Raw genomic sequence first — 15,445 nt, 5'->3', positions numbered from 1 at the left:
AGGCGGTTTTGTTTGCTGTCTTTAGGCACATTAGAGTGGTTAAATCCCCAGGGTCTGACACTTGGGCCCTGTGAGAAGCTAGTGCAGAAATTGCAAGGGCCCCAGCAAAGGTATTTAAAGCATCCTTAGCCATGGGTGAGGTAGAGGATTGGATGATGGTTAATATCATTCCATTTTTTAAAAAAAGCTCCAAGAATCGTCGTCGTTAGGTCGCATCTGGAATTTCAAGTTGGCGGACAACTTCCCTCCACGTCGTTCTGTCCCGACACTTGTCACTGAAGTTGTTCCTTTATTGAGGCTGACATATTAGGAAATCATGTACTTGGCAGGTTACAGCAGTGGTTTGTCTTTGCCTTCAGCCAGGTGAATTTAAAGAGATCACCATCTCTCTTCTTGATAGATCTGATTGCAAAGCAACATTGTCTTCCAAAGTTGTACCTCTTCCACCTTCCCCACCAGTCTCCTGCTGGGTCTGCCATTAGCCATCGCTCGTAACCCTTAGCAAGGGGCCCTTACCAGGTGCAACCAGCCAGGTCAGCTGGACCTGGGATGTTTTGTCGCGCCAAGCTCGGGGCCAGGTGTTGCAGCGGTCGGCGTCTGTGGCAGGGACACTGGGGATAGAGCAGGAGGGCCCGGGCCTCGGCTCGAAGTGGCAGCACTGGTGGCTGCTGAGCCTGGCCACGGTGGCAAAGGGCTGCAAGCAGACATCGCAAGCATAGGCGGGCTCCCGGGAAAAAAATAACAAGAAACACATATTCGTCCTTAAGATCTTGTCCAACCCGCCTTTGGAACAGATGCATTCTCACAGTTCCTGCTGTGTTTCTCCCACCTCCGCCTCCTCCTTCCGCCGCCGCTGCTATCCCACCGCCATCTTGGCAAAATTTATATACACCAGAAATTAGAGACCAGTGAACCTGACATCAGTAGTGGGAAAGTTAGGTATTCTAAGCGACCAGATATATGAGTATTTGGATAGATAGGAACTGATTGGGGATGGTCAATTTGGCTTTATGCGCGGTAGGTCATGTCTCACCGATCTTATAAAACTTTGAGGAAGTTGCCAAAAAAGTTGACGAAGGCAAGCCAGTGGATATTGTCTACATGGCCTTTCTTCAAAGTCCCACATGAGGGGCTGGTAAAGGTTCAGTCACTTGGCATTTAAGATGAGGTAGTAAAATAGACTAGACATTGGTTTCATGGAAGAAACTAGACAGCAGCAGTAGAAGGTTGCTTCTCTGACTGAAGGCCTGTGACTAGTAGTGTGCTGCGGGGATCAGTGTTGGGTCTGTTGTTGTTTGTCATCTACATCAACAATCCTGATTATTGATATATGGTAAATTGGATCAGAAAATTTGCAGACTGGGGGTGTAGTGGACAGCGAAAAAGACTATCAAAGCTTGCAGTGGTACGCAGACCAACTGGAAAACTGGGCTGAAAAATGGCAGATGGAATTTAATGCAGACAAGTGTGAGGTGTTGCATTTTGGGAGGACCAAAGTGGTGAACAGTAAGGCACTGAGGAGTGTGGTAGAATAGAGGGATCTGGGAATACAGTTACGAAATACCTTGAAAGTGGTGTCACAGGTAGATAAGAGTGATAAAGAAAGCTTTGGCACACTGACCTTCATAAATCAATGTATTGAGTACAGGAGTTGGGATGTTATAAAATTGTGTAAGACGTTGGTAAGGCCTAATTTGGAATATTGTGTCCAGTTTTGGTCACCTAGCTGCAGGAAAGATACAAGTAAGATCAACAGAGTGCAGAGAAATTTTAGAAGGATGCTGCCAGAATGTAGAAGTTTGGGGGGAGATTTGATGGAGGTATACAAAATTCTGAGGGGTATTGGTAAAGTAAATGCAAGTAGTTCATGGGTGAAGAATGAAAGCTGAAATGTTTGAAAGGGAATATGAGGGGGAATGGCTTCATTCAGAGGGTGGTGGGAGCATGGAACAAGCTGCCAGCGCAATCAGGGAATGTGAGGTTGATTTCAACATTTAAGAGAAACTTGGATAGGTACATGGATGGGAGAAGTATGGAGGGCTGTGGTCCAGGTTGATGGGACTTGGCAGATTAATGGTCTTGCATGGACTAGATGGGCCAAAGGGCCTATTTCTGTGCTGTGGTGTTCTACAACTCTATAATGAAGTTTATTTATAGAAGTCAAATGTACAAAGCGGATGGATTTCATTTTAAGGAAACTGCAGAATAAAGAGGTAAACATGACTCTCCATTTCTTTTTAGACTAATCCATGTATTTTTTAATACGTATCTAATTGGGCAGGTTTGACATCTGCAGCATCCATTTAACTAGTGCAGCCACACTGAAGTAACAAACTATCTGTACACTTAAGTGGAAAATAAATGGAAAAAGTGGTAAAACTACTTTTATCACACAAAGCCACCTTGAGAAGAAGATCGCCAATTTGATTTCAATCTTGGTTTAGCACATCTCCAGTGACTCAGCAGTTTGATTACACATAATTGGTCTAATGGAAACAGATAGCATAGGGAGGTGGTGGGAAAGAAAAAGTCAGCGTCCATGCTTCTTATCAATATCTGGTGATTCCACAATGCCCCTCAAAGTTGAACAGTCAGCACTTGTTATACTGCTTAATATCCCAAATAAAATAGTTAAGCAATAGAGGTTTTTGTTTTTGCAGCAAGAGTTCTGAGAAGAAAACAGTAAGAAAAAATAACATTGGGACTGAGACTGAAAATTATACTTTAATTTATTGAAACACCTTTGAGTTTATTGACTCACCCATCATATACTGGTGGTTAGTTTTAAACTTAAACATGTGTAAAGTCAACAAAACAAAAAGTACTGGTTCCATAGTTCCAACAAATGCAGCTCATGTATTTTTAAAAAATTCTTCCATGTCCAATAATCACCACTAAAAAAGCAAATATAAATGATTTCTACCACATTGCAGTACGAGTTTGAGGTATTTTGTTCTGGTGCAGGGAAGCTAAAATCATTAAATGACAAACAGTCTATTAGAAATACCTTTCATTTTAATGTTCTACAAATTTCAGATCCATGCCACCTGTCAGGAAGAGATTCTGCTGTAATACTGTATCACAATACAAAGGTTCCAATTATTTGAGGGGCACTCTCAGCTGATTGGATCTTATTTATCTGAGAAATAAAGCACATTTTCAACTATTTGATGGGTAAAAAGAAGTAACCCAGAAAGGTCATTATATTTCACTGCAACAACAATCCAGCATTGAATCTGTCTCATCTCTGTTAGCTATGGAGCAGCACAGCAAAATAACAACAATTTGACAAACAGAAAACAGAAAAAATAACTCATCCACTGTCTTCCTCCTTGAATAACTACTAAAAGTCCTGTTCCTTTCTGACAGGATTTCTGTTTGGGTACCTTCCTTCCCCAACCCTTTCCCATTCTGACATCTGTCTTCAGCTTCATACACTGTTCCCTCACATCTCATTGTAAGTATGAGGAAGAGCAGCTTAATGTCCAAATAAGGACATTAGAGTCTTCTGGACATAACATCAAGTTTAACAACTTCAGATTGGCAATCCTTGACATTATATGTCATATTTACAGCATTCATACTTGTTTCTCTTTCCCTCTTGGCCATTTCACGTTTTTGACTTGCTTGTTACATCTGCCCCAGCCGATAAATTGTCATTCACTGATGCTGATAGGTCTTCGCCCAACTCCAGCACCCTTTTTGTAATTTACTATACTGCTCTTCATGCCATTACAAACATTTTCTTTTCAGCTTTTTGTCTCTCCCTCAATTCTTCCCAGTTTTGATCTCAGGAAGTTCTGTTTTGCTCTCCACAGATACTGCTGAGCTTCTGAATATTTCCATTATCACCTATTGTTAGTTTCAGAGCTCCGGCACTGCAGTATTTTTCTGCAAAATGCCAACATCCCAAATGCAAAAGTAGCTGTTCAAAATAAAAAAATAAGATGCTATAGAAAAGATTAACAGCACAATTCAATTTACGAAAGGATTCAAATTTAATAAATTAGGAACCTCCTATCTGTTAAATTATTGAGGCCACTGATTGAGATTAACTGCATACTGAGGAAACAAGAAATCTTCTACCCTATTCAAAATAAATAAAATTAGCTGAAGGAAGGGGAGAGAAAAGGAACAGATAAGAAATTCTGTAGATCAAATACTCCCCCGTTAACCCTTTCATTCCCAGAATCATTCTCAGATTTCCTCTGGACCTTCACCAATGCCTGCATATCTTTTCTTAGATAAGGGGCCCAAAACTGCTCACAAAATTCTCCAATTGCGGTCTGACTAATACCTTATAAAGCCTCAGCATCAGATCCTTATTCTTTTATTCTAGTCCTCTCAAAATGAATGCTGACATTGCATTTGCCTTCCTTCCCACCGACTCAACCTGCAAGTTAACCTTAAGGATTCCTGCATAAGGACTCTAGATCCCCGTGCACCTCTGATTTTCAAATTTTCTCCCCATTTAGAAAATAGTCTATGCCTTTATTCCATCCAACAAAGTGCATGCAACACACACAAAATGCTGGTGGAACGCAGCAGGCCAGGCAGCATCTATAGGGAGAAGCGCTGTTGACGTTTCAGGTCGAGATCCTTCATCGGATCTCCACTAGCATTTTGTGTATGTTGCTTGAATTTCCAGCATCTGCAGATTTCCTCGTGTCAACAAAGTGCACGACCATTTCTTCCCGACACTATATTCCATCTGCCGCTTCTTTGCCAATCCACCCAATTTGTCCAAGTCCTTCTGCAGACTCCCTGCTTCTTCAATGTGACCTGTCCCTCCACCCATCTTTGCATCGTCTGCAAATTTGGCCACAAAGCCAACAATTCCGTCATCCAAATTGTTGACATATAACATGAAAAGAAACTGTCCCAATACCGACCCTTGCAGAACACCATTGTCACAGGCAGCCAACCAGAACAGGTATCCTTTACTTCAATTCTTCGCCTCATGCCAATCAACCAATTTTCTATCCATACCACAGACTCTTAACTTTTTAAGCAACCTCATGTGCAGCACCTTGTGAAGGCCTTCTACAAAATCAATGTAAACAACATTCACTGACTCTCTTTTGTCTATTCTACCTGTTATTTCCTCAAATAATTCCAACAGATTTGTCAGACAAGATTTGCCCTTAAGGAAACCATGCTGACTTGGGCTTACTTTATCATTCGCCTTCAAGCAGCTGGCAACCTCATGCTTAATAATGGACTCCAACGTCTTCCCAATCACTGAAGTCAGGCTATCTGGCCAATAATTTTCTTTCTTGTCTCCCTCCTTTCTTATAGATTGATGTGACATTTGCAATTTTCCAGTTGTCTAGAACCATTCCAGAAACTAGTGACTCTTCAAAGATCATTACTAATGCCTCCACAATCTCTTCAGCTATTTCTAGATATGATAGAGACTCCTGGATTATTACTATTAGGTTCCAGGGTTAGGAATGATTGAGTCCACAACATTCTTAAGGGGGAGGGTGAGCTGCCAAAGACCATGGTGTATACTGGTACCAACAACATAACTAGGAAAAGGGATGAAGTCCTGAAGAGTAAATGAAGAGACCAAAGAAGTTACAAAGTAGTACCAAGGGTAGCAATCTCTGGATTGCTGCCAGTGCCACTGAGGGTAAGAATGGATAATATGACAGATAATTGTGTGGCTGAACATTTAAAGAGATTAAAGACTAACTTTGTCATATGTACATTGAAACATACAGTGAAATGTGTCGCTAACATCAAATCATTAAGCATTGAGCTGGGCAGCCTGCAAGCATCGCTTTACTACTGATGCCAACGTAGCATGCCCACAACTCACTAACCCTGACTGTGTGTCTTTTGGAATGAGAGAAGAAGCTGGAGCATCTGGAGCAAACTCACTCGGTCACAGAGAGAACATACAAATTCCTTACAAAAAACAGCAGGAATTAAACTCTGAAAATATAGCCTATGTTGTAATTGCGTTACTCTGATCTATAGACTTAGAGCAGGGGAAAGATTAGACAATTGTGATCTCTTCTGGGCAAGGTATGAGCTGTAGAAAAGGATTACACCTGAACTCAAGAGAGATCAATGCTCTTGTGGGCAGCTTTACCAAGGGAGGGTTTAAAAATGGGAAGCAGAATGACAGATCAGACGATAGAGCTGTTGGTGTAAAGGTAGATGCAATAAATAGAGAGAATGTGAGAAAGGATAAGCAGCGTATCGGACAGAAATGCAGTAAAGTTGGGTATGTTAAAATGTGTTCAATACAGAAAATATCAGACAAAAGGGTGACAAACTTGGAGCATGGATCAGTTAAATGAATTATAATGTTGTGTCCATTACAGGAACTTGGCTGTCACAAGCTTTTTATCCTGTCAATGTCCCGTTGATGAAGGTAAATTCACAAAAGTGTGAAGTAATAAACTTTATAAGGGCAAACTTAAAGGCAAAACACAAGGTTAATGGTGAAAACTCCTGTCAGAGAGAACATGGAAACTCCATATGCTCAGTACCCAAAATCACAATTTGATCTGAGTCCCTGGAACTGTGAGGCACCAGCAGCACTAACACTGTTGCTTATTCCCATCTAAATTGCTCCAACTGGGAAGTAAAGAATAGATAGTCAACTAACTCAGCTAAAATTTAGGAAATTCTCTTAAACTGATGAACTATTGAAAAGTATTGAAAAGTAAAAGGAGTCAGTGTGGACATGGTGGAGGATTACAAATACCTGGGTATATGAATTGACAATAAACTGGACTGGTCAAGGAACACTGAGGCTGTCTACAAGAAGGGTCAGAGCTGTCTCTATTTCCTGAGGAGACTGAGGTCCTTTAACATCTGCCGGACGATGCTGAGGATGTTCTACGAGTCTGTGGTGGCCAGTGCTATCATGTTTGCTGTTGTGTGCTGGGGCAGCAGGCTGAGGGTAGCAGACACCAAAAGAATCAACAAACTCATTCGTAAGGCCAGTGATGTTGTGGGGGTGGAACTGGACTCTCTGACGGTGGTGTCTGAAAAAAGGATGCTGTCCAAGTTGCATGCCATCTTGGACAATATCTCCCATCCACTCCATAATGTACTAGTTAGGCACAGGAGTACATTCAGCCAGAGACTCATCCCACTGAGATGCAACACTGAGCGTCATAGGACATCATTCCTGCCTGTGGCCATCAAACTTTACAACTCCTCCCTCGGAGTGTCAGACACCCTGTGCCAATAGGCTGGTCCTGGACTAATTTCCACTTGGCATAATTTACTTATTATTATTTAATTATTCATAGTTTTATATTGCTATATTTCTACACTATTCTTGGTTGGTGCGACTGTAACGAAACCCAATTTCCCTCGGGATCAAGAAAGAATGTCTGTCTGTATTGTGGTTCAGTGCATTATAAAATAAATTAAGTCTGAATTATACTCAATAACACTCCAACAACAGTTCATTGTAATAGTATTAATTTTAATAGTATAATTTTTAGCTGAATACTGCTTAAAAGCCCCAAAACCAGATGGCTAAATACTATTTCAAGAATGGTCACAGCTACTTTGAAATTACTTTAAGTATGAAATTCATATTGCATCCAACAATATATCTATGCTAAACAGATCCCTTACCACTAATTTCAAGATGACAACAAGCAAATGGGGAAATCTTCTGATATAAAAGAACCAAATTGTAATTACTCACTTGTCTTATAGAAGAATCATTATCAAACCAGAAGATTTTAGGTTAAATCATTCTCCAGAACTCAAATACATATTCAGGGCAAGTTCTGTGCACCATCCTACAGAATACAAATTCCCTTTTGTCAAAGGCACTCAAATTGAAACTCCTCTTTTTATACACATGGATAAATATTATAAAACTCTTTGAAGAACACTATAGGAAATTGGACATAATTATTCAAAAAAGATTTGATGCTCATGGCATATTATATGAGTAACTGGCCCAAGCAAATACTACAGAAATAGCCAATTTCAGGTTTATTCCAACAAAATACAGGCATTAGCATAACTTTGTTTCCATCTGCAAGTGAACAACCACAACACAGTGTCATAAAATTTCAGATTTTGTTCTTACCACAGCGTAAGTTCATCATCACTCCAACTTCATCAAAATATTTGCAAACAGAATCACAATTACTCTTCAGAACATAATTCAAGTGCTTATTATCTATCCACAAAGATATTCAAATATATTCTATGTAATGTATACCATAAACTGAGTATACAATTAAAATATTTTCAAAAGTCTGTTGCATTTGTATGAGAATACTTATTCTGTTGCCAAGTGCTCTACAGACCACATTTAAAAGCAGTAAACCACATAATTAAGATCTAGTTACAAAGTCCTTTTAATTCTGACTGGGAAATAATGAAATATCCTGCATTTGCCATAGATAAACATGCCCTACTTTCTAAAAGTGGCATGTCACCCAACCCATGAAATCTTCTTTCCCACCTGGAGCAAAGTCTTCTACATTCCAGCAGCAACCAGGAAGTTAGGAAATCATACTAGTTGCCTGCTATCTCTGCAGATGGAAGCTCGATTTATGACTCTATAAGGCCAAATTGTCTCCCTAAATTAAATTTTTTTTTTTAAACTGACAGCATTCTAGAACATGGGTATATAACATTATCAAACTGTGTGCTTGAAAACAGATATTACATAAATGAGTTGTCTTTGTGTGACTGGCAGAGACAGTCTACTTAGACAACTGCATTCAACAAATAATGCTCTCGTTGGAATGTCTTGAGATTTCCTAAAACTAATGATTTAGTTCTGACTTTGCTGATGAGTGGTTCTACTGCAGAGATCATTTTCAAGTCTGTATGTACATACAACTATACAGCAAAGTACACTCCCTTCAGCCCACAGTGTTTCACTAACTTAAATAAAGCTGCTCTGCAATCAAACCCAACCCTTTCCTCCTAGATAACACATTACAATTCGTTTTTCTTTCATCAATGTGTCTATCTATGAGCTTAATGATCCCTACTGTATCAGCATGGCTGGGTGCTCTCGTTAATTGCCACTCTGTAAACAAAAACCTACCTGACACCTTCCCTAAACTTTACTTTAGGATGTCCTCTAATGTTGGCCACTGCTGCCCTGGAAAAACAGGTGCCGTCTGCCCACTCTATTTATCCCTCTCAATATTGTACACCTCCATCAAGTCCTCTCATTCTCCCAAAGAGGAAAGTCCTAGATCACTCAACCTTTCCTCATAAGACATGTTTTCCAGTCCAAACAACATCCAAGTAAATCATCTACACCAGGGGTTCCCAACCTGGGGTCCACGGACCTCTTGCTTAATGGTATTGATCCCATGGCATAAAAAAGATTGGGAACTCCTGCTCTACACCTTCTCTAACCTTCCTATAACAAGTGTTATTTAAGACACTAAGCTCACAAACCTGATGTCCTAAATATATTAATCATATCATCTTAAGCTAGTCCTAAAATTCATTCTTATAATTCTTTTAGTAGAACTCATTTTGCAGATAAAGAAAAACAAATTCATGCCAATCCGGGATGTAAAAAAAACAGAACTTTTCAAAAAACTATATTCTCCACAGTTATCATCCAGTAGGTGTTTGGTCTACTGTTATTTTTTTTGAGTTATAATAGAAAAAGCTATTTTTTTAACAAATATAAGACATTAATTATTCAACCATGGAGAACTTTACATCCATCTCCATTCCAGTTGTTACTCAATCACAACAACCACTTTCCAGAATAGATATTTTGATAATCATTTGCAGGATTTCTGATAAAATATCACCAATGACGTCGGATGTCCTTTTTGCCGTCACCAAAATATCCATTCATCAGATCTCTTCTTTCAACTTTAATGCCTGAAAGTGCCTAGCACACTTTAAAACATATTAGTTAAAATAGTCAATAAAGTAAAATTACCTTAAGATATATAAAAAAATATTTTGTGATGGGGTACTAAGAGTCCAGATTCACCCATATGATTCTACGCAACATAACTGTTCGTTCCATGGCTCCTCAGTCCTCCAATACTTCGTCCAAATTGTATTAACACAGCATAACATCCAATGTATCCTTGCGCAGCTTCTAACTTAAAAACTTTATCAAAGTAGTCATTAAGAAGAAATCTGGAGCAACTACTCTGATTTTCCATAATTCATGAGCACCACGGCAAACTAAACTATACGGATTGCTGCTCCAGTTGAAGTCAGGAATTAAACCTTAATTGTATAATTTAGTTAAAGCCGAATTTGCAATTCTTTCTAATACGCCAGTTACTGGTTATAGTCAATTGCTATACTTTTTCATTACCCTCGGGGAATGGCAGATGTTTTGTTTGAAACGTCCAGGCAACGAGCAAGTTAACAGGGGTTGAATATTTAAGTTGTAACAGATGTTGCAAATCCTTTTCCATGAAACCACCAAACACTGTAGAATTCTCTCTGGATAAACACTATTAGAAATGCAAAAAAAATCTTGGATACATAACACAATGTACTGGAAATCGATTGATTGTGCGCTTTTCAAATTAATAAAAACTGCAAGATGTCAACTTTTAAAATACCAACATAAACAATTACGTCTAATAACTAAAGACATATCTTCTTTCATTTTCTTGTATTTTATTTGAGTAACGAAAACAATAATTTGTATTAAAATAGCAAACTTTGCCGTTTCCCGTTCTCCAACCAGTAAACTTTGCTGTTTCTCGTCTCAACAGCCCTTTACACAGAGGGGAAAAATTGCATTCAAACAGAATGCACTGGACTAGTTAGGATTCGGTTAAAACTCCTAACCGAACCAAAAGCATCGAAAACGTTTATGCCTGCGAGGAAGACGTCGTTGCACTGGCGCCGCATTAACACAGCTGGCAGCTGCAGGGCTTATGCTGCCACCGCGGCTGAGTGACAGCGGGCAGCCCCTGGGGCGCGAATCCGTTCCCCCGCACTAGACCCCCGGCCCAGCCTGCTCCAACCGCCTTACCTGACTCGCCTTGTAAAACTGCTTCTTCAATCCCGCCACCGACATTCTCGAACACTTTTAACGAAGCGAACACGCTCCAGGGAGGAAGAAGAGGGTTCGGGAAAAAAAGACAGCGGCACCCCAGCCGTGCTGCTTTTGACGACTTTTTTCTTCGCTCTCGCACCAGAGCGAAGGAATTCCGACCAACAACACACACTGACAGGAATCTTACATGGCAACCGCAGCTACTTCCGGCACCGCGACAAGAAGCGCCACCCGCCGGCAGGGAAGCAGCCAATAACCGGCCGGGTCCTCCAAACGCAGCGCCACCCGCCGGCAGGGAAGCAGCCAATAACCGGCCGGGTCCTCCAAATGCAGCGCCACCTGCCGAAGTAAAAGCATCCGAGCCGGGCGCCACCTGCTGCCCTGGAAAAGCCGGATTCTCCATCTTCCTCTGAGTTGCTTGAGATTACTTCTTTCACTCTGACAGAATTGTCTTTCTGGGATGTGAAAACTCGTAGAATTCCGCAGAGGGGTGAAAGATAAGTCACAAAAATGTTAGTTGTAGTTTATAAAGTGTTATCGTTAAACGTTTTTTTTCGCTTGTAAATAATGCCAGATGACGGGCTTGGGTCCCATGGACATCCTGAAAGTTGAGAGAAGAGTTGAGTAGTTTAAAATGGAGGGATTAAGTGTGTTTAGATATACTGTATTAAATAACAACTTAGGTCTGGGACAAGAGAGAAAAAACTGATTTCAGTTAAAATGTTTATCTAAAGCGGCAGATTTAAGGCATTTCTGGAGCAAACCTCAAAACTCTTTGAGTACAGGGAAGAAAAGCTGTTTCTACTTTCTGGCCAGGTGGAAATGAGGTTCTTTATTGAATGCGCCGACTCCTCTATTCACAGGTTGCCTCTTTTGTTTGTTTAAAATGAAATGTTTCTAATCTACATTCTGTTGTAGTATAAGCACATCCTCTGACTTTGCTGTTGGTACTGGCAGTTATGCAGGAACTTGGTGATCAGTTTTCACTCTTGGGCTACCGTCAAATTTCAGCTTAGTAACTCAGTTTTTTTTTGTCTCGTCGAAGTGCATTGCTTGATGAATCTCCCTGCTGACAGTGGGCAGGATTTAGGAGTCCATGAATGTGCTAATTTTACACGTTTGAATGAGTGGAGATCCTCCATGGCGGGTTTCCATTACATCTGAGTCGAGGCATCAGTTTGCAAATGCAATTCCAAGTGAGTTTCACTCTATTTAGGGATTTCTTTATTGAAATTCTTGCAATCACCTATTTTTATTTCTATCTTTTAATCTCATAAAGGGAACCCTAATGATAACTATTGGGCAAGATAAAGAAGAAGATGTGTAAAGGTTATTTTTATTCCTCTTAGGTATTTCCTCAAGATTTTGAATGTCTAGTATCTGTTCTGTTCTTTGGGGTTCTGAGGTGTATGATGAGGTTGATGTGCTAACGGGAGGCTCTTACAGAGATGTGGCAGGAAATAACAAGGGGAGCATCAGGATGGGTGGATTTTAAGATGGTCAATCCGTCCACCACTTCTGGTTTTTATGTGCTCGTAATGCATATCTCAGAGTTCTCCATATTTATCTGAATGTTTTTGCTCTTCTCTGAGCAGACACAAGGTCAGAGATTCCCAAAAGTCAGTGAAGATGTCGCATTTCTTCAAGGAGGCTCTGAGTACGTTCTTGAACATTTTCCTTGTCCATCTCCTAATATTTTGTTCGACAAATTAGAATAACATGTTTGATTTGAGTGACAGGTGCTGATAATTTTTAAGACTTGATGAACACCTTAGAGTATAGAGTCACAGAGCACTACAGCATAGAAATGGGCTATTCGGCCCATCTAGTCAGTGGTAAACTGGTATCTGCCTAGTCCCATCAACCCTGCACCTGGACTATCACCCTCAACACCCTCCCATCCATGTACCTATCCCAATTTCTCTTAAATGTTTAAATCAAATCTGCACCCACCACTTCCGCTGGCAACTCTTTCCACCCTTTGAGTGAAGAGGTTCCCCCTCAAGTTCCCCTTAAATAGCTCACCTTTTAACCTTAACCTATGACCTCTAGTGTTAGTCTATACCAGCCTCTGTGAGAAAAAAGCTTGCTCGCATTTACCCTATCTATACCCGTCATCACTTAGGCATTGAAAGACTAAACACTGAATGATGGTCAGTTTGGACAAGCAGGCCCAATGGCCTGATTCTATGTTCACAGCTGACTGGAGCAGAAAGGGCCCAATGCTGATGATATTTTGCCAATGCATTTGGAGGATTTTATAAAGAAATCTTTAATAATACCATTCCATTGCCTTGATGTGCCTGATCTCTAGGATAGTCCGAATCTCACTGGTAGATGGCAAGGCAAGGATTACTCCTGACCTGATCAAGGTTTTGTGTCAGCTCATACACTCCTATGCTCAATCAATCAAAGGTTCTGCCGGTGCTTTGAAGAGAATGGTGAATTTTATCATCAATATCTGCCTTTTCTGAGAAGCGGTTTTGAGAAAAATTAGATGGTGTGTATCATCCAGTGTCGGGCCATGAACTTTTATTGTCGAAGGGCACTCTATGAAGTAGAGGCAGGTTGCTGGAGGACATTGGGCTTGTGAGTATTGAATGTGAGGCCTGTTCTCCAGTGATGTCTTGTAGTTCAGCCTTTGAGTATGTGCAAACACAAGTGTGCCTATAAACCTTAGTTCTGGAGTGTAATCACTGAAGGCCTGATGGCTTTCCATTATTTCTGAGAATTATTGTCATTTCCCTTGGAGGTTTGTTGAGCAAGAAAGACTGGGGGAAATGTTGGGCATTGATCCAGCCCTGTTTGACTGTCTTCACTGAGAATGGGTCTACTGTACAGTCACTGATTAAGATTGTGACTTGTATGCTATTGTAAAGCAAATTTAAAAGGGAGATGAATTTTGGTGGTCAGCCAAATTTCAAGAGGGTGTTCCACTGTTCCTCCTCGCTGTTGTAAACAGTTAAGATCATAAAAGGCCATATAGAGTGGCCGGTGTCAATTATCACTGATTTGAAAGCTTACTTATTGTTTAAAGTTATTCATAACATGGAAATCCTGGACATTGGCAATTTAGAAACCCTAGGGGTTATTCATTAAGATGGCTATTCTGTGACCAAAATTCATCTTTCGATGCTTGTTTTCCTAAACATCTTTAATAAAAAAGCTATTAATCACATTTTAAGTAGCTACTAGTATGCTTTTGGATAAAGGAAGTAGTTTCAAATTTCAATTACCCTACTTGAGTAGTTATTTTTGTCCTGATCAATCAGAAACTTTTTAACATTTACATTTTTGGATTCTGATAGACCTGCTATATATTTCCTGCTGCTTCTTTTGACAATTTTGATGTATTAAGCATCCAATCATGCTTAGTGCTAATTAACTATCCGTTTCTTTTGAGCTATTTAAGTTACTACAAATGATTGATTTTTTTTAAAAACATAGGAAGTATCTGAGGACATTTTTAATTTTTTTTGCTGCCCTCATCGAAACATCTCCTTGCAACCTTACCATTGACAGCAATGATTCATTGCTATAATGTGGTTACACAAGTGATGGGCAGACTCCCTTGCATTAGCTAGGCAGCCTGAATACAAGCTTTACAGATCTATGTTACTGTACTCAATTGTAGATGTTATTGTAGCTAAAACTGATCTTGAAAATCAAAAAAATTGTGCATGCTGGAGAAAGACAGGAAATACTGGAAATTCTCAGCTTGTCAAACAGCATCTGGAAAGGAAACAGAGTTCACATTTCAGATCTGAGATCCTACTTCAGATAGAAAAAGAGATTGTTTTAAAAAAATATAACTCTTTTGTCTCTTTTTTGTAGCATCCCATTTCTGCAGTGCCTATTGAGTAGTGGATGTTTCACAGAAGCCATATTAACCAAAAAGCTGACATCAAGCTGTATATGATATTTTGGCAGATAGCCCAAAATCTTACTTGGAGGTAAGTCTGTGAGAGCATCCTAATTTTGGATAGAATACTTAACAGGTTAAGAAAAGCAATTCAAGAGCTTTAAGCCTTTTCAGTTGAAGTCACAATGAAGTGATGAAGGTTAAGCTTCAAGTTCAAGTTTATTGTCATTCAACCATAAACATGTGTATCGTCAAACGAGACAGTGTTCCTCCAGACCAAGGTGCACAACACAGTGCATTTTGGTCCGGAGCAACATTGTCTCAGAAGTACAGATCAGTTTTGCCTCACGGTTTTTTGGAGAAAGGCCAGCCTGGAGTGTGTCGAAAGAACCAAGTCTAGAAGTAATAAATGTATGTTATGGAAATCCTATTAACAGCATGGAATCTAACTTGCTTTTTAAAAAAAAATAAATCAGAATCACTTTATTGCTAGTATGGGAAACATACCACAATTGATTGTGGTTCAGCGCCAAGCATAAAACACAGGATATTACAGTAACAGACAACAGAATAGCAATCAACAA

The 15,445-nt window shown here is 39.9% G+C and overlaps 2 protein-coding genes across 3 annotated transcripts in view; one reads left to right on the top strand and one right to left on the bottom strand.

The window, feature by feature from the left end:
- LOC140739988 (endophilin-A2-like) overlaps positions 1-11,212 on the bottom strand; it is a 134,505-nt gene extending 123,293 nt beyond the window's left edge. For both annotated transcript variants that reach the window (XM_073068732.1, XM_073068733.1), the window contains exon 1: positions 10,976-11,212. In XM_073068732.1, coding sequence (XP_072924833.1) covers positions 10,976-11,020 — 45 coding nt within the window. In that variant the 5' untranslated portion in view covers positions 11,021-11,212. The remainder of the gene's footprint in view (positions 1-10,975) is intronic.
- A 165-nt stretch (positions 11,213-11,377) lies between these two features.
- Positions 11,378-15,445, top strand: part of chaf1a (chromatin assembly factor 1, subunit A (p150)) — a 54,552-nt gene continuing 50,484 nt past the window's right edge. Inside the window, exons 1-2 of the mRNA XM_073068730.1 lie at positions 11,378-11,511; positions 14,834-14,952. The gene's annotated coding sequence lies outside the window, so the exon portion shown is untranslated. The remainder of the gene's footprint in view (positions 11,512-14,833; positions 14,953-15,445) is intronic.

This window comes from Hemitrygon akajei, chromosome 16 (genome assembly GCF_048418815.1).
Source record: "Hemitrygon akajei chromosome 16, sHemAka1.3, whole genome shotgun sequence".
Lineage (NCBI taxonomy): Eukaryota > Metazoa > Chordata > Chondrichthyes > Myliobatiformes > Dasyatidae > Hemitrygon > Hemitrygon akajei.
The sequence above is the reverse complement of the archived record's forward strand: the minus strand, read 5'-3'. Positions and strand labels throughout refer to the sequence as shown.